The 20,588-nt window shown below is 40.6% G+C and overlaps 1 protein-coding gene across 5 annotated transcripts in view; it reads right to left on the bottom strand.

Moving 5' to 3' along the window:
* Positions 1–20,588, bottom strand: part of Wasf3 (WASP family member 3) — a 124,203-nt gene that overhangs the window by 13,777 nt on the left and 89,838 nt on the right. For all 5 annotated transcript variants that reach the window (XM_063232543.1, XM_063232544.1, XM_063232542.1 and 2 more), the window contains 3 exons: positions 7,057–7,191; positions 4,893–5,046; positions 2,807–2,924 (listed from right to left, as the gene is read on the bottom strand). In XM_063232543.1, the coding sequence (XP_063088613.1) occupies positions 2,807–2,924; positions 4,893–5,046; positions 7,057–7,191 (407 nt within the window). The remainder of the gene's footprint in view (positions 1–2,806; positions 2,925–4,892; positions 5,047–7,056; positions 7,192–20,588) is intronic.

The following is a 20,588-nucleotide window of genomic DNA, read 5'->3' as shown; positions in this document are numbered from 1 at the left end:
TATTAAGAATGAAGTATATCTTTAACAGTGTCTGTGTGTGTCATGTAGCTCAATTCTATGCATATAAATTACTGTTAATGTGTGTGTACATGTGTGTGTTCATGCACCCTTGAATGGATGAAAAATTGCATACCCAACTTTGAACAGTGTCGGGTGGGGTTTGCCTTTATTTCCTTCAGGGAAAATTAAGCATTTTACACCAGCGTATATTGCACGCATACTTTTAAAATCCAAAAGAAAAAAGGTGCAGAGATTCCTCTGTGATTCCAGTACACATAACAATTAAGAGTCATTGTGTTAAAGAAGTTAAAAACTATTACTCTGTAGGAAATATACACTGACATATTCAGGAATTAAGCTTTTTTTTTAATCAATGGTTTAGTCTCCAGTTCTACCTACAAAGATGGCCTTAGGACACACACACACACACACACACACACACACACACACACACACACAAAAGTTAACTGACTATAACAAAAATATCAACAATGATGCATCCACACTGCAGTTACACTGGCCTACTTACTAAAATCCCTAGAGTCTAAGTATATTCTTAGATAGTCTACCTAGAGTGTCTCTTGATGACACCTGTGCATCTCCCTTGGCCACCGGCCTCCCCTCTGCCCCACCCCTACTCTGCTGAGCTGTCTCCTTCAGACCTTGGCATGTGTCACCTCCTCACAGGTTTCCCTCGACACTACACCACACGCCCAGGACCACCCCACCAGGTCACCTCAAGTTCTGCACCCCTGCTCTGAGAAGGAAATACGCTGCACTTACCCATGTTACAATGCACTTAAAATTTGCTGCTTGTTTTTTTGTTTAAGCATCAAACTAAAGAAAATCTAGTGTCTACATACAGTGGATTTGTTATTCCCAAATTTCCTAAACTGATTTCTCCCTTCAGGTTTGTCATTTTTAAGTGAATGTGACCTAGATGTCAGAAATCATGGAAATGGAAGGCTATGTTGTTTCATTTTCTAGCCCTCTATGAAGCAGACTTGTGTTGACATTTGTAAATCTCCGTCTGAGCTCCAGGGCTGTGGGACTGTCCCACGCCTGTGCTCTTCACTGTACTATATCTCCATGTGTGTGACAGCTGTTGAAAAACACTGTCTAGGGGCTGGGGATTTGGCTCAGCGGCATAAGCACCTGCCTTGCAAGCAGGTGGTCGTGAGTTCGATCCCTGGTACCGATGAAAAAGACAAAAAAAAAATAAAAAAAATAGAAAAACACTGTCTATATCTAGAACTTAGAAGGCATTAAACAAAGAAGCACTTTATTAAAATGAATGAGAAATTCTTACCAGAATTATAAGTTTGAGGAATACAGAGTGACACAAAATAGCAGAAGAAATGACAGATGATTTTGAAAACGCAATAATCATAACATAAAAGTTTGTTTTCTCTTTAAAGGAGAGTGACCAGACAAATATCCTGTCAAAAGGATCTCTGAGAAGGGAAATCAAAAGCCTCTTAATAGGACAGAAGGCTTCAAAGGAAGGCACTTTTGAAATCCCTGGTATTTTCCCTTGTTACTATGAAAAGGTATAGGCTTTAAAATAACATGTGTCTAATGTGTCTATAACCAGGCTGTAATTCATGTCTCGCTGCCGGGTTGTGTGAACCACCTGTGATACACGCATGACCACTGCCAGCCGTCCAAGCTGCTTGATGGGAGCCAGTCACACACGTGGTTCAAGCTGGTGGGAACATACTAAATATTTCTTTTCCCTTCATGCTTTGCGGAACGCAGGAATTCTTCCAAGGTTCCCAGTAAAATCTTCCCAAGTCACAGGGATGAGAGTGTAACAACCATAGCTTCTCTGCCCTTTCCCAGAATTCAGTAGTGATGTCTTACGTCCCTCACCTTTGCCTTTTCTTCTTTTTATTTATCTACCTATCTATCTATTTATTTATTGGTGAAGGTTCTGGGGACTGAACCAAGGGCCTCACGTATGCTAGGCAAAAGTCCTACCACTAAGCCATGCCCAGGTCGTATGTTCCTTTTCTTAAATCTTGTTTTCAAATGCTGAATTTTCCTCCACCCTAAATCCCCAATCCCACACCTACATGCTTCAAAGCTGAGTCCACCCTGCGAAATGCTAAGCACTTCTCTCAATTAGTGCACTCCAGTGCTTGTCAAGCGAACTGAGTAATTGTTTTTAAAGGTAACTTACATACAAGATATTGGCAAATACTTCCTCTTGGAGAATTACTCTTCTCACTGACCAAGTCCTGGGCCTGGTCCCTAAACCTAAGAGCAGTCAGCTTATCCAAGGCACCCTGTAAGGAGGTGTTCTTAGCTTCAGACTTGTGAGCCTCCTGCCTACCACCACCCCCTTGAAAGTAGGCTCACTCCCAGTAAATACGGCCATGGGAGAGCGCAAAGCACACACGGTTCTCACCCACTGTGAGACTTTCCCCAAGGGCTCCATTACAGAGAAGTGGCAACCCAATCACCAAGAATAAAAAGCACATTTTTTTATCTGATATGCAATGCTGAGTGCTTTATGAAGATCTGAGGGAGTAGGCAAGTTATAAAACCTGGCTGCAAACAAAACTAAAATTTAAGCCACTATTTTTGTTAAAGCAAAGCAAGTGTTGGTGAACAAACCATTATTTGTTGAAAAACAGAACTACTGTATTTGACTGAATTGTTAGAATCTTCAGGTGAAAACCAACCTCTAAAAAATAGTAAGTCCAACATCTCACCCATTTAAATAAGAATTTACTGACCTATTTATAATCAAGAATCCCATACACACACTGACATGCACATTTCCTGTGATGGAATTATATACCTTTTGACGTCGCTTCTCTTTTCTTTTGTCTTCTGTGTCCTGTAGCATTTTTTCTTTCCAGAGGTCAAAGAAATAGGAAGGATCAGTATAGAACTTCAGCCCATCCTTCTTATCATCTCTATGAATCAGTGTATTATAAGTCAAAGAGGAAAAGATGGTTAGATATTTCTATCTAACACTGGAAGGTTAATATTAACATTTTAACTCAGCAAATACCCCATGGAGTATCTTCATTATCAAGTACATTATGCTCTAAACTTCCTTGTTTGAAATAAATACAGAAACATTCACAGCGAGCAACGTGTTCCACGTAAGTAGGATAAGGTACTATTTGCAAACTTAGAATGAAAAACAGAAAATGAGGGGCTGGGGATTTAGCTCAGCAGCATAAGTGCCTGCCTTGCAAGCATGCAGTCGTGAGTTCGATCCCTGGTACCGATAAAAATAAAAAAGACCCAAAAAAAACCAGAAAATGGCTCTGAAAAGGCACATGCTGGCTTATCAACATCAATTTTGAGTAGCTCAACTATTTCAGGAAATACTTTATTCCAAAAGGGGCCACAATCAGAGATGAATGAATTCTTAGTATAAATACATTCTTTTCTACTCTGGAGATTAAATATTACTGTGATAAAAACGAGTGAAGAGTCTGTCCCTTCTCAATCAGGTTTGCCAGTACAGTGGTACCTTGGTTCATAAACTTAATTCAGCCACAAATGCTGCAAAGGCCAGCCGTGCTGTGTCTGTGTGGGAAAGACGGCCACGGTCATGTCCATCACTCACCGTGGAGTTTGCAGACAAAAACACGATTTTGCCCAATGTTTCCATTTGTGAACCAAGGCACCACTGTATCATAAATTCAGTTAGGAAAGAAGCAAAATGCTCACTGCATGCCAGTGTGGCTAGGAAAATGTGCTGAGCTACATATTTTCAAAGAGAATTTATTTACTTGTACGTACTGCTGTAATTGCTATGGTCTAAAGAATATTTCATATCCTATGTAAGTTACTCACCATATAGCCAAAAATAATGTGACATGAATTAAAATGTAATGTAATATGGTAGTAATATTCAAAACAATCATGGTGCAAATAAAGTCCATCCCATTAAAAGTCTGAAAAAGTATGGGGCCTGTAATCCTTCAACAAGGAAAACAAACTGTGCACTTCATATTAGTATTTCCGCAGCTCAGGGCACAGAAGAGGAGCAAAACAATCACAGGAGTGCAGTGAGAAACGAGTTAACGATCAGGAAGGAAAAGGGGTCCCCTTGGAGGCCTGCCTTGTTACCTCCTGTGTGCCCCTCACTGTCCAGTGCTCAGTGCCAGGCTCCTACAGTGGCTATCCTAGACCCTGCCACTGAGACTCACTGCAGACAAGCACACGACTCATTTAACGCCTTCTTTTTCTAGCTTCCCAATCTGTAAGCAAGCCATGTGACAGAGACTTTATTAATAACATTATTGTGAAAAAGAGAATCGATTCCGCACAATAGGCTTTGAGTACAGGTAAAGGTATGGGAAAACAGACTGCAAAACTCGGGGGAAACTTTCAGAGGTCTAAAATGTATGTTCCTTAATATGGCTTTAACATTCTAATGGAGATGGGAACACAAGTTAATGCTGACAAAAGACCAAGGGGCTAGGGTTCTTTTTCACTGTATCTGATCGTTCAACTTTTTAGCATCCTGTTCCTGTCACATTTAAGTGCAAATACAAAAGTTTACGTTTTAAGTACCCGACTACTGCATGAATGAATTCAAGCCGGCACTTTTATTGAATACATTTTTAAAAACTCAAACACGTGTTTTATTTTCCATGTAACTGAATACACATCCACACGTACAGTAAAATCACTTTTCACGTCATGTCACACTTCGGCTAGTAAATGTACTTATATCTGAAAATCCTAAAGCTTCAGTAGTTTTGTATCACTAACTACTTTCAATGGGTACAAAACTACAATTACTGTTTTCAGACTGGGAAGAACTCTTTAAAGCCACTGAAGCAGGTGCGCTACACCTCTCCAGCCTGCCCCCCATCTCCACCCACCTCCACTGAAGAGGCTCTGGCACCACGGGAATATACCTGTATGGGGTCAGGATGCTCAGAGGCGGTGGTTTATCACTCTGGTTGTAAATGTCAGCAACTGGATTAGGAATGCTGTTCTTTGAAACCACCTGCTGGTCTTGGATGGTAGAACTTTTGAAAGCTTTTTTCATGTTGATATCCTGCAGTGACACTATTTAGAGAAAAGTCCCCCAAGGTGAGATACAAAGAAATATTTTTCACTAGTTAGAAATAAGTATCATTTGACTGGTAACCATAAAATCTCCTGGAATAACCAGTGGTTTCTATTGTTTCTTTAAACCTATGCTAGAAGTTGATTCTCTTCCTTTTAGGTAGCAGTTTTCTTGATAAGATAAGGTCAAATTCTTTGGCAGTAACCTAATTATTTCATTGAATCTAACAGTAGATCATCATTTATTTAAGTAGTACTTCTCCAAAACCACATAGAAATGTAACAGGCATGGCAGCCCAGGGGGAAGGGGTAACCTAACCAGTTAATATTCTTTTAAGTGTAATATCTAGGGAAAATACTGCTGCAACCACTACAGAAACGTAAATAACATACTAAGGTTTTCCAACATTAACATCAGTACATGTCTTTTGTTAAGTTTACACTGCATTTATGCATCATCTGTTAACTCATCTGACCTTGGCAAATGGATCCTATCAATCCACTTGGCTCAACTATTAGAGCTATGATTAAGGGATATTAAATGACATTTCCGGGATCTTCTCCATCCCCTCTCCCCAAAGGATAAGCCCTAAACAGACCACTGATTTCCTAGCTTTCAGAGCAAGGTAAAAATTTTGATTGGGAAAAAATTTTAAACACATGAAATGGACCATAAAATTTCATAAACATTAACTTACAGCTTAACATTTTTCAGTGTAAAATGTTATCATAAACTTTCCAAATTCCAAAAGCCAGAAAAAAAATCTAAGATGAATATTAAAAATCTTTTGTGATACTGGTTTAAAAAGTAAATGACTTAAGATGTTAAGAATTCCTTATCTAGAGGGCTGGGGATTTAGTTCAGCGGCATAAGCACCTGCCTCGCAAGCAGGAGGTCGTGAGTTTGATCCCCGGTACCGATAAAAATGAAAAAGACAGAAAAAAAAAAAAAAAGAATTCCTTATCTAAACAGCCAAGTCACTATTTAATTTTTGAATTTAAAAATAAAATTAAAAATATAATTTAAAAGAACATGTCTTTAGCTTCCTATTTATTGCTGCAAAGTCAGTAAGAATGTTCACAATAGGTATTAGCCATAATTTAATTTAGATCTTTTATAAATAAGAACTGAACATGAGTAAATGTATGTTTTTTAAACGATGAGGCATGAATCCCTCAAATAACTACTCTATACTACTATATAGGTATAGTATAAAACTCAAGATGCTGGGAGCATCTTTAAAGCAACAGGAAAAATTCTAACTAGTACTATATAAAGGAAAAATAATATGTAACTTGAATACTTTTCTCTAACTATGGAGTAGAATCTTATGACTTTCAGATTTTTTTAAGTCTTATCTCAGTCTCTCATTCAAAGTTTTAACATGGAATTGTTGATGGTTTAAATTTTCTTGAAACTGCCTCACATTTCAGGGGATATTATCAGATGATTATCAGTTAACCTAAAAAGTACTGGTTGATATTAATATCATTCTAAAAATTAAAATCTAAAGGCCTCTGGTAAATGCTCTTTCTGAGAAGGTTTGTAAGATTTGGAGATGGGCAGAATCACCAAGATGATTCCCAAGCATCAGCCCAAACAGGAACATCAGGCCAAAGCCTGCTGGCTGCAGCAGTGTACCCTGGGCTGCACTCTGGCGTGTACGTTTGGCTGGACTCTGGAGTGATTCTATGAATTCTAACTAAGAAAGTACTTTTAAAATGGCTGTCAATAACTCTCAGGATTTCTAATATTGAATGCATCGAAAGAAGTGTTTAAGCAAATACTACACTTAACAATTTTTAAACAAAATCATGGTGTATGAGGTAGACAAGAGATGAATCTTTTCATCGTTAATTAACCCATGTTGCAGGGTTCCCCTCACTATTCTAGGGAGACACAGGATGAAATGTCAGCTCCTGCCCTGGAACAGCAGTGATTACACACAATTAATTACCACCGTCTTGTGGCCGTCACTTCTAGCTCACTGCACTCACGCAATTACCTACCCTCTTCCACGGTGGAATCCAGCTGGGTGACTTTGACAGCAAGGCGGTCGATTCTGTCTTGAAGAGAATTTGCTCTGATGTAGAAGTTGTTAGCCTCGTTAAACAACTCTCCAAATATGTCTTCAGCGTGTTTGCCTGCAGAAGAGAAGAACAGAGACTGTGTGCTGAGGAGCTGCCGCTGAGGCCTCACACGGCTGTGTTGTGCTTATTACTGTCAAGCCGAGTCTGGAGCAGAGGGTGTAAAAATGAAGTGTCACAGTCCAAGGCCTTTAGGACTTTGAAATTTATTAGCTATTCATGTGAATCTGAAATTGAACCAAAGCAGAAGAATTTTAGAGTGTTTCATGTACTACGGAATCATTTTGTATGAGCTGTCACTCAGGTTATATCTCTAAAAGAAATTCCTCTGGGGAAGAAGTTCTCATTTTACATGCTGTAAGCATAACACAATCTCAGGAATTAAGCATCCTTTTATTTCTCAAGATAACTCAATAAATTATACTGGGTTTGATTTAGGACTTCACCTCATTTACAATCAGAAAAATAAAGTATCTTACATTAAGCTTGGTCTTTTCCAGCAGTGTTAAGTTTGCCTCATTAATATTTGGGAGCCTACAGACACAGTGCTGGCTCTGGGACGCTCAAGTCAGTGTTCTGAATTCTGAGTTATATTTTTTTGCATGGCTCATTTCTTTATTGAACCCAGAACTTCCCAGGGGTCCACATCTTCGGCCCTTTTGAACTTTTGAGACAGGGTCTCACTCAGTCACCTCGTCTGCCTCAGCTTCCCAGAGTCACACAGGTCACAGGCATGGGTCACCACACCCAGCTTCATCTCTGCGTTGTTATGAGTGTTAGATAAAATTTCCAGTTTTTAAAAATATATTCAACATTCCTGAAAATTCAGTAAGATAGATCCATATCTGCTTACACCGAATCGTCAAATCTCAAAACCATTTTACTCATTCAATAAGTAATTAAAACTACCTACTTTGAGTATGGCAGGACTTAACTGTTTTTTTCATTTTCTTTTCCTCTGTTACTCGAGAAAGGAAACTCGAGTGCCCCGGAAGGACAGGCCGGCAGAGCAGGGGTTAGGAGCTGCAGGTTTCCGCAGTAGCTCAGGGGCGCAGGCACTCTCCGAGCCCATGCCTCTCCTTGCGGCGGGAACTCAGGAGGAAAAGCCTTGCTGTCCACGCGAGGTGCGGCCCCAGCCCCATGGGAAAGCCTCCCGTACTCCGCTTCAGCGAGCGAGTCCAGGGGGCCAGCAGGGAATTTACCTTTTCATTTTCCAAATGATTAAACTGATGATCAAAAAGATAAGCTGCCCAAGTGCCTGTGCTGGTCAGGGGCAGAAACAGGGAAACAAAGACTTGGCCATGGCCATCTTTTAGTAGTTCTCTGCTTCTGTCACACACCTTACTGAATTTCCTTGGTCATAAGACACAGAAACACATGGTGGCAGGTCTTCAAAACATTGCATACAGAATTACCATATGATACAGGACTTTGACTTCCAGCATGCATCGGAAAAAAGTGAAAATGGACTTGGCGAGGTACCTGCACACTCATCTTCACACAAGTCTTATTCACAGTGGCTAAGAGGTGCAAGCAGCCCGCATGCCTGGGTAAACACATGTGGGGTATTACTCAGCCGTCAAAAGGCAGGGAATCCTGACACACGCATGCTTCTGCGCAGGCCAGCTGGAAGGACATTGCACTACCTGAAACCAGTCAGTCACAAAGACGACAAACACTGTATGAATTCACTCACAAACGGCCCCTTGAATGGGTGAATTCGCACAGACAGAAAGCTGAATGGCGGCTGTCAGAGGCATGGGGAATAATGGGATGGGGAACCGTTTAACAGGTACAGCTTCGGTCCTCCAAGACGAACAGTTCTGGAGACCTGTTGCACAGCAGTGTGAATGCACTCATCACTACTGAACTGTACGCCTGAAACGGCTAAGACAGTAAACAGTAAATTTTATATGATCTATTTACTACAGTTTAATGTAAACATTTTAAAAGCCTGAGAAGAAAATCATAAAAACGCAGGACTCTGCACTGAACTCTTTTCCACCCTCTTTACGCCACACAATGACAATGTCTTTCTCTTCCCCCTACATGATAAGTTTCCCCAGTCGCTTATTTTCTGGCTTTAGAGAGCAGCCATTCCAACAGCAAGTACGCAGTGACATCAACCACAAGAGAATTCCTCATTTCCTTTCCTGAGTCTGCTACACTTGCTGCCCCCACTCTTGAAAAGCGTCACCTCACAGCCCTGAGGCATCCTTAACCCCTCTTCCCTTCCACCCTCACCGGCTCTGCGGCCAGCCCTACCCTCCCACACTCTGCAGAACAGACCAAGGGTCTGCGCGACTCCCTGAATCCCACTCTGGCCCAAGTCACTTCTCTCCTGGATTTCCCTAGCAGGAGGTGGGCTCCTGGTGTCCTCCTGGACACAGTCCACCTTCAGTTTGTTCGCCAAAGAGCCCCCCAGCCATCTCCTCCACACTTGAAGGTCCCTTCCATACCTCACCATCCCACTTAAATAGGAACAAAGGCCAGGTCACAGCTCTCGCTGCCTTGCACGGTTCCCTCCGCGTACCTTCCCAGGCCTCATCTTCTAAAACTGTTCTCACAACCTGACCCCATGCAAGGGTCCTCCTCCCTGCATCTGCCACATGCCAAGCGTTCCCTTCCTTCCTAGACCGTTATAATTCCCGTCCTTTCTGCGTGGACACGCCCTGCCCCAGAGATTCACACAGCTCCCTCACTTCATCCTGCTGCACCCACCCACCCTAGGAAAGGAGTGTCTCCCCAGCAATCCTGGTTAACCCTCCTCTCCTCACTACACATGCAGGCACCCCTCCCCTCACCCCTCCCCGCTCTCTTCTGCACTCCTCACCCTTATGTTACAGAGGAAATGTTATTTCTTTGTATTTACCTTATGTGAAGCCTGCCTCCCTCCAGTAAGTCACAATTGTATGACCCTGCAGACAAGCATTCTCCTTCCTTCTGTTCTCCTCTATCCATCTCCAGTGCAGCAGGTGCTCAGAAAAGATTTTGTAACAAATGCATAAAAATGCACTGAGTTGTGACTTTGTAAACTTAAAACTCCACCCTCAAGATGCATACTGGGCGGGTGTAGGAGTCCCCTCTGTGCTCCCACCATACCCTCAAATTTACCTCAATCGCTAAGACTGGCAAATTCTCATCCTGACATAATTTCCCTGATCTCTCGGAACGTATGAGCTAAGTCTCTGACCTGGCTGTGCTGAGGCCATGCACAACACCATTTTTTTTTTTTTTTTTAGCTAACTAAATAAATAAATAAATCAAACAGAACAGAACAAAACAGTACATTCAGACCACTGTTGTCTTTTTAATGAATACACAGCCATTAAACACTCCCTGCCTGAGGAAGTCTGGAAAACGCTACCCTGAAAAGATGAAGTGTATTTCTACGTCTTGGAGCTTTTCAGCGTCCTTAACAGACTGATGTGTACTGGGATATGCAAGAGCACCTTGCATACCACCCTTTCAAAGAGCAAGGGTGTGGAAATACCTACAGCACCTTTCAGACCTCTCTGGTCAGAAGCCCATGCAGATGAGCAAGTGCCCCAAATGCTTCCGGTCAGTCTCTCCCCTCTTTATAGTTATTTACAAACTCCTGTCCCTTCCCCGTTAGTATGCAGAACACTAACTTCTAGTGTTCTGTGCCTACCACTAAGAAGATGGGAAAGTATCCCACACTCTCCTGCAGAAGTTAAAGCAAGTCTCAAACCACAGTGAACACTGCTGAGAACACACTGGACTCTGCGGGATGCTGTATAAGCAGAAAAGCTAAATAACACACATCCTCTACCACTGACACTTAACTGTATTTGGAAAAGACTGATGCAACTGATACCATATTTCCCCTTGGCAGTTCTTGATCCATAAAGAGGTACAGAAACTAAAGATGCATAATTAATATTTTGCCAGCTGCTGAGTGCTGACAAGTGACTGAAAGGAACGGTCTGACGAACAATAAGTGTTGCAATTATAGTCTCCAACTCTGCAAACCAACAGATTTGAAAGTCTGTCTTTTATTCTTTATATGGCAAGTTCATTAGTGGCTAACCTAAAATAATCCTGAACTGAATCAATGACCATATGCAGGAAGTACAATTTTTCACTCATTACTGACAAAGATTCCAGCTCTGGGCTTATTAGTACCATACGAATTCAATCCCAGGTATGTGAGGTTAAGAAATATCTCTCCAGCTGCAGAAACATAAAAACTGTGCATGGATTTTCAGCTGTATTTAAATGTGAAGATTTACTGCAAACAATCAAAACATCTTATGTGAATGTGATAACATGAGCCTAGAACCTAGATCTTGATTTGTCAAGATTATGGCTTTTTAAAATTCTTCACCAAAAGGAATCAGACTCCTTGCAGCAATGGACTGACTCCAGGGCCAAGGGCAGAAAATACAAAGCAAGCCTAGAATATATTGTTTGCTAGAAAACATGATGTGCTCAAAGACAGGTGTGGACATGTCAAAAGGTACTCACAAAAGCCAGCCTGAATAGCACCCCCCAGCCATATCTGGGAAAATGGGTGCATCAAAATAAAGACAGAAAACAGACTATAATCTGTAGAACAAAATATTATCATCCATGTCACTGAATGAGTGAATCAATGAAAGTATTCACAGAGCAGAATGCCAAGTAACTTGCTGAAAAATTATGAAATGACAAAATAATCACCTTTTGGGGCTGGGGATTTAGTTCAGCAGCATAAGCACCTATCTGGCAAGCGCAAGGTCATGAGTTAAGATCTCTGGTACCAAAAAACAAACAAAAAAATAATCACCTCTGCAACTACCAGAGCAGTAGGTTTCAGGGAAGAAGCATCCACAGTGCTGAGAATAGCAGAGGGCAGAACCGGGATGGGAAAGAGCGTGGTTAACAATCTCCAAGTGTCTCCCGCAAGCCACAGTCCTTATGGTAAAGAAACCTGCAGTAACTGAACTGCGGGAAGGCAGCAGCCCACCAGGTCCTGCACAGGCAGGTATGAGTGCCAGTGCTTCCCGATAAACCTCCCGTGACACTGCTGTCATATCCTACACATAATCAGAGAAAGACATTTGAATATCCAGACCAACTGACATTCCACAAAATAAACAGTTCCTTTTAATGTGGAGGTCATGGAAGCTCAAAACTGTGGAACTATTTCAGATAAAGGAGACTAAAAAGATATAATTTTATACATACATATATACGAGAAAGTGAGAAGGTAGGGACATATCTCAGAAAAAAATGTAGTAGGTGTCTGGGAATCTGGGAAATTACTGAAATTCTTGAGACTATTTTTGATCTATTGGTGTATCAGAAATTTCCAAGAACTGAAACAGAGCCTTAACACAGTATCCGTAATAATATCTAATTGCAAGTGAACTCTATACAATTGGAAGGTTTTTCTCCTTCTCTTTTTAAACCTTTATGTTCTCCTCTATGAAAACAATACATGCTATTAAACAAAAACAAAAATAGGAGAAGACAATAGGAAAAATGGTCCCAAAGTCCAATCAAAGACATCTAAAGCTAACATTTTTACTAAAAAAGTAAAGCAGTGGTACTTCAGCTCATTGAACTTAATTTGTTCTACGATTCTGGAAAAAGATGGCCATAGTTATGCTGGTCATCCCATCCAGAGTTTGCAGACAAAAACAAAATTTTTCAAATACTTCTGTTTGTAAACCAAATTTTGCAGCGAACAAAAGCACCGTGAACCAAGGTACCACTGTACGCGTTCATGGTAGAAAATGTGCAAAACTCAAAAAGGGCAATGTCAGCCACAGTTATTTACAGTGCTTTCCTCAGCACTGCTGTACAATACTCTAAGCGTTTTATAACAACTAAGATAGCACACTGGTCATTAAACACGTGCAAACACTCAGCAAATACTCATCAAGTCCCCGGAGCAGGATGAACTGCTGCAGTGCGTAGAGACACAGCAGGGAGCACAGCACGGTCAGCCAGGCACCTTTCATGGAGGAGGAAACAAATTAAGCCAGTAGATGATACTTCAGACGGTCACAAATGCTATGAAGAAAACAAAACAGTAGAAAACCAGAGAGTGACAGGAAGTGGGAGCATGCAGTTGGTCACCGAAGGCCTCTTTGAAGGTGGCATCAACTAAGGGAAGTGAACAGGCTTCTACCCAAGCTCCTTCAGGAAGACTCTCCCAAGACAGAAATCTACTTCGGGTCTCTGAGGAACGTCAAGGAGTCCATGTCACTGGAGCCCCATAACTGGTGGGACACAGAAAGAAATGGGACGGCCCTGTGGGCGCCTACATGAGGAGCAGGGAGGGCAGCCGGGAGTCTCCCGAGAGGCAACGTGACATGGACACAGGGGCAAGGGAGCAAGCGGGTCTGCCAGTGAGGTCCACAGTTGGAAGACGAATGAACTCATTTGCTGCTGGATTGGAAGTCTGCTACAGGAGAGGAAACAGGATATGCCAAAAGCATTTGAAAAGAGACTGGGTGAAGGGAAATCATTACTTTAGACTTAGTCATGTGGAGTTTCAGGTGCCCAGTAGAAATCTAGTGTAGGTATGAAGTGGGCAGTGTATGCACAAGTCTCAAGTCCAAGAGAGTCAGAACTGCAGGTGTAAATCTGAAAACTATCAGCATGAAGGTATTTCGGGCTGGATACACTCACCTGATCAAATGAAAATAGTGGGAGAGGAGTTTTAGTGACCCCGCCCGGGAGCAGGCCAACATGGAAAGGCCGGAAAATCATCAAGGGAAACTAACAAAAGAACAGGTAGGAAGAAGGGTCTAAGGAACACCAAAGTGAAGAAGCCAGGTGAAGAAAGTCCCTTCATAGGAAGCGACAACACAATTTAAAAAAAAAGTGAGTAGGATAAAATCTGAATGGGTATAAGAGACAAGAAAGTAGAGGCAATGGAGATATAAATAGTTATTTGAAGAAATCTTGCCTGAGACAGGAGATTTTTTTCTACGTTGTCTTTGATGGGAATGACGGCAGGCAGAGGACAGAAAAAATGATGCAGAGAACACAGAAGGTAAACAGTCCTAGAGTGAACACCAGTGCACGGGATCGGGATCCAGTAGGCAGGCGGAGGAGACAGCTTCGGCAGAATCATGAACGCTCCACCCACTGTAAGGGGGCAGGCAGGCCTGGTACAGAGGCCGTGCAATGGCTGACTGATTGGAGAGGAAGTCCAGTTTTCCTCTGATTGCCTTTCTGTTACCAATGATAAAAGGAGCAGAGTAATCAGCTCAGAGCTTGGAAGACTGAAATAGAAAGAGAAATTATGAAATTGACATTCTAAGGCACAAAGACTAACTAAGAAATGATGGCAGTGTCATTGAGCTGTACTAAAAGCTCACCTGAGGAATGTGCTCATGAGGCTGAACTTTTCTTCTTTGTTAATATAAGCATTTAAAGCCCTACAGTTCCCTCTAAGGACTTCTTTAAGCAAATCCCACAAGCACAGTACACTGGTATTTTGTGTTTATTACCTCTCTATAACAGTTGCGAATTTTCTTCACTGAATTCTTTCCTGACTTACGGAATTTTTAAAAAGGCATTGCTTAATTTGCCAATATTTGCTAACTACCTGAAAAGATTATTTCATCATCACAATCTGTATACTAATCTTTCCAAACTTCTCCTTTTAAGGTCTAGCATATGCTCCATCTTGGTGAATTTCATAAAAAATTAAAAGAATATATATTATACAGTTTAGGAGTTCAATGTTTTTCTTAGTGACTTTTGTCACTGCTGGGACAAAATACCTGGTACCTGCAAGCAGAGATTTATTTTGGCTCAAAGTTTCAGTGGCCAGCCCCCAGGCAGCATAGCAAGGCAGAGAGGGGCGTGATGGAGGTGGCTGCTCACACCTCCTGGCAGTCAGGGAGCAGAGGACAGAGGAGGAGTCAAGGAGGGGGATAAACCCTTTCAGTGATCTGTCTCCTTTGACCACTCCTTACCTTCTAGTAATGCATTTAGCTATACACTCATCAGTGGATCAGCCACACCTCTCTGCATAAGGCTTTGGGGAACATCTAGATGTAAACCAAAACAGTCCTCAGAGGTTAGTTAAGTCACATTGGTAGTGGTCAAATTTTCTATATATTCTTACTTTTTTATCTGTATGTTCTTATAATTACTGAGGGATTCTTATTATAATCTCCAACTATAATTTGCAGCTTATCTATGCCTCTTCTAGCTCTGTTTACTTTTATCCCTGTACTTTGGAACCCTCTTACTAGATACATAGAGATTTAAGAATGTGATGTGGTCACCATAAAAGAATGCTCTTTATCTTCTCAATAATTATCTGAAATTAACACAACTGCTCCAGTTTTTTATGATTTATTTTTGCATGCTATGTTTCCCCATGATTTTCTTTCTTTTTTTCTTTTCTTTTCTTTTTTTTATCGGTACCGGAGATCGAACTCGTGACCACGTGCTTGCAAGGCAGGCACTTATGCTGCTGAGCTAAATCCCCAGCCCCTCCATGATTTTCTTTAAAGTTGGGTCTTTACTGTAGTTTAGTCTACTTTATTTAGTCCATTATCTCTATCATTTTAAAACAAGTGCTTAAAATGTTTCTATTTAAATCAGTTATTGGACTTCCAGGAAGACAGCAGAGTAAAGGCAGAGAAAGGGCCTCTTCAAGATTTGGTGTCCAGACATGAGAACACAGCAGTGTGAACAAGAGAAGGAAAGTGGGTCCCCAAGACCCAGGAAGGATCTGAATCGAGAACTGAAGTCCATGAAGACAGGGAGGAAAGAGACCTCAACGAAGAAGAACACAGGGGCAGGAAGTCGGCCTGGCCTCACTGCATGGGGAATGTACTTGAATTTGCAGAGCTGTGACTACTGGTGACCTCAGAGACCTCCAAGGAGAAATGCACCAGCGGAATGCAGCAGTGGCTGGTGAGATATTTGGGTCATGACACCCCCCAGGAGAGAGTGACCATCCAGTAGCCATCTTGGAGAGAGAGCAACTGAATTCAGAACAGCTGTAGGACAGCTCCATCTAGCACCTCCCATTATCAGAGGGAGGTGTCACTGCTTCTGCAAGTTCAAGTACTGGAGATAGAGGAAATAACATAAAAAAAAAACTATTCACAGAACTCATGGTAGAAAAGTTCCCAAGCAGGGAAAAAGAATGTGACATACAGATAAGTGAGGCATAGAAAACTCATTTAGCAAAAAAAAGAAAGAAAGAAAACTCATTTAGCCATGATTAAAAAAAAAAAAAACCCTATACCAAACCATATAATAGTCAAGGTTCCTGAAATTCAACACTGTAACAGAATATTAGAAGCAGTTAGAGAAAAGAAACAAGTCATCTATAAAGAAAAGCCCTTTAGAAGGAGAGTGGACTTCTCAACACAAATCCTCAGGTCAAGGAGAGCTTAGAGTGAAATACTTCAAATCCTAAAAGAAAACAACCTTCAACCCAATTGGTAAGACTCCACAAAACTATCCTTCAAAATTGCTGGATAAATAAAGACACTTCCATGATAAAGAACATCTCTGCATAATGTATGACCACCAAACCAGCATTCCAAAGAGATCTTAAAGGACATTCTAGAAAGATAACAAAGAATATAATTCCATGAACTCCAACAGAATGAACCCACCAGGCAAGGTAAACAATCAAACCAAGAGGAGAAAAAAGGGAACAACAGGAAAATAATATGACAAAGATAACTCAATACCTATCAGTTGTAACCATCGATGTTAATGGTTTCAGTTCACCAATCAAAAGAAAAGAAACACACTGGCAGAATGGATCAAGAAACAAGATCCAATAACATGCATACCAAAAACACATTTAACCTCAAAAGAAACTCACAGGCTCAAAGTCAAAGTGTAGAAAACAACACTGCATGAGACATGAATGTGGAAAAAACCAGTAGCGGATGTTCTATTTACAGACAAAGTAGATTTCAAACCAACCCTGATTAAGAGTCAAAGAAGGTTCACTACATCCTTGAAAAGGGAACAACAGAAGAGGAAGAGATAACAATCACAAATGTTTACCAAATGCCAGTGTACTAACTATAATATAAACAAGTATTTGAAGCACATGAGAAGTCAAATAAGCACTAATACACTTGTAATGGGTAGATCTCAGTAACACACTGGTACAGACAGATCAACTAGACAAAAAACAAAGAAATATCAGAACTGAACCAAACCAGTGTATGAACGAACTTACTAGATATCCACAGTGTTCCACCCACAACATCAAAATACAATTAAATGATAATGCTGATACAACATACCAGAACTAATGGGACCCAATGAAAGCCCTACAAGAGAAATATATAGTGGTGAATTCTGATATCGAAAAAAACAGAGCGAGCTCAAATAAACCACCTGATATTGAACCTCAAGCTTACAGAAAAAGAAGAGCAAGTGAAGCCCAAAGCTCCTACCAGGCAGGAAACTATAAAGATCAGAGCAGAATTAATACAATGGAGACTAAGAAAACAATACAAAGAACCAATGAAACAAACAGTTGGTTGTTTGAAAGATTAAGTAAACTTTACATTTAGCCAACTTTATCCAAAAAAGGAAAGAAAAGACTCAAAGCCATGCAATTAGGAAGGACAAGAGTGAAACCACAACAGATCCTGCAGAAATGCATTTCATCAGTAATTAAGTAATCAAGCGCCTCCATTCTACTAAGAGGGAAAACAAAACAAATGCATAGATCCCTAGATATATATGAATTACCAAAACTGAATCGAGTAAATATAAAAACTCTAAATAAACCAATACCAATCAATGAAAATGAAGATGTAGTTAATAACCTAGAAACAAAGTAAAGTCCAGGTCCTGATGGAGTCACTGCTGAATTCTGTAACAAATTTAGAGAAGACCTAATTACTGCTACTTCTCAAATGTTTAAATGAAATCAAAAGAGAAGCAACACTCCCAAATTCATTCCTGGAAGCAAGCATTACCTTGATAACAAAACCAGAGACAGATCCAACTGAAAAAGAGAACTATAGGCCAATATCCCTGAAAAACACAGACACAAAAATCACAAGTCAGATACTGGCAAACAGAAAGCAGCAAATCATCAAGGAGACTATACACTATGACCAAAATAGGATTCCACCCAAAGATGCAAGGATGGTTCAACATAATAAATCAATAAATATAATATACCACATTAAGAGAGTCAAGGACAAAAACTGTATGATAATCTCAATAGATACAAAAAAGCATTTGACAAACTCTAATATCCATTCCTGATAAAACCCTACAAAACACTGAAACAGGTCTTTATCTCAACCTTATAAAAGCTATCTATGACAAATCAACAGCCAACATCATACTAACTGACAAAACTTTCAATCTAAAAAGCAAGATCAAGACAAGGATCTCCACTATCACCATTCATATTCAATAATAGTTCTGGAAACATTAGCCAGAGCAATTAGAGAAGAGGAATAAAGATAGGAAAGGAAAAAATTAAATCATCATTGTTTGCGAATGATACGATATTCTACATAGAAGACCCCAAAAACGCCACAAAAGACTTCATTTAATAACCAAATTCAGCAGTGTAGCTGGATACAAAGTCAACACTCAAAAATTAACAGCATTCTTGCACACAAACAACAAACTCACTGGAGAGAAAACAGGGAAACAATACTTTTCACAATAAGATCCAAAAAATGAAATACCTAGAAATCAATCTAGCAAAGGAAGTTAAAGACCTTTACATTGAAGACTACAGCGCTCCATAAAAAGGAGGCTGCATGGAATACCAGAAAATGGAAAGGTACCCTTTGCTTTTGGGGGGGAAGAATCAACAGAGTGAAAACCACCATACTCTCAAAACAGTTACACAGTTTTAATACAATCATGATGAAAATATCAACAGCATTTCTCACAGAATTTGACAAAACAACCCAAAAATTCATGTCAAACCAGAAGAGACCTAGAATAGCAAAAGCAATTCTGGGCAACAAAGGCAAAGCAGGGGGTCATCATAATCCCTGATCTGAAATTATACTACACAGTTACGGTGATTAAAACAAAACAAAAACCCCTAGGTCCTGGCAAACACACAAAAAAATTACAACAACAAAAATAGACTTAAAGAGCTGGGCGTGGTGGCTCACACCTGGAATCCTAGCACTCAGGAGGCTGAGCCAGAGCCAGGAGAATCTGTTGCCTGTTAGAGACCAGCCTGGGACACAAATTGAGTTCAGGGCCAGCCTGAACTACATAGAGAGACCTTGTCTCAAAAAAACAAAAACCAGACTCAAGGATCAATGCACCAGATTAGAAGATGCAGACACAACTCCAAACACTCTCAGCCACCTTGTCTTTGACAAAGGAGCCCAACACCTCACAGAAAAAAGGACAGCCTCTCTAAGAAACAGTGCTGGAAAAACGGGCTTTCCATGTGCTGAAGATTAAAACCAGACCCATAACTTTTACCATGCACTAAACTAAAATCAAAATAGATCAAACATCTAAATATTCAAACAGAAACACTAACTCTACTGGAAGACAGACAAGAACACACTCTTGAAGATGCTAGTGTAGGCAAAGACTATCAACAAAACTGAGCATACAGAAACTATCACGGAGAGTCAACAACTGGATCTCGTCTTATTAAAAAGCTTTTGCACAGCAAGAGAAACCACCAACAGAGTGAAGAGACGATCCACAGCGTGGAAGAAATTTTTGTCAGCTGCTCCTCAGACAAAGGGCTAATATCTGGAATATATAAAGAATTCAAAAAGTCAGACCCCCCCCCAAATTAAAAGGCCCAATCCAAAAATCAGGACCTGAAACAAAAAGACATTTCTCAACTGAAGCAGCAGAAAAAGCAAATAGGCATAAATTCAAAATCACTGGCCATCTGAAAGATACAAATTAAAATGATGCTGAGGTTCCATCACCCCAGAAGGAACGGCTATTATCAGGAAATCAACCAATAACAAGCGCTGATAGGGCTGTGGAGCAAAAGGAGCCCTAATTGTTGTCAGGAAAGTAGACTGGTGCACCCACTGTGGAAATCAGAGAGGAACTCTTCAAAAACTAAAGCTACAGCTTTCACGTGACAGAGGTACTTTGGCACCTCGAGAAAAAAAAAACCAAAAGCATCACTGTCACAGTGATATATGCATGCCCTTGTTTATGGTGACATAATCTGTAACTGCTGCATTTGGAAACAGCTCAGATGCCCAACATCGGATGAACAGATGAACTGATGAACTAAAGAAGATACAGGGTTTTTTATACTATGGACTACTACTCTGACATTATGAAGGAAGACATTACTAGCTAAACGGACGTACCTGAGACCATACTCCTAAGTGAAAAGAATTGGACACACATGTTTAAATACCAAATATTGTTTTTCTGGTGTGAAAGACCAAAAGTATAAATAAGGACCAAGATGCATAACAGATATTGGGAAATAGGAAGAAAATGTTCAAAAAGGGAGGGGCAAGAAA

The sequence above is a fragment of the Cavia porcellus genome, unplaced genomic scaffold (genome assembly GCF_034190915.1).
Source record: "Cavia porcellus strain 051 isolate PalLab524CR breed Dunkin Hartley unplaced genomic scaffold, mCavPor4.1 scaffold_21, whole genome shotgun sequence".
Lineage (NCBI taxonomy): Eukaryota > Metazoa > Chordata > Mammalia > Rodentia > Caviidae > Cavia > Cavia porcellus.
The sequence above is the reverse complement of the archived record's forward strand: the minus strand, read 5'-3'. Positions and strand labels throughout refer to the sequence as shown.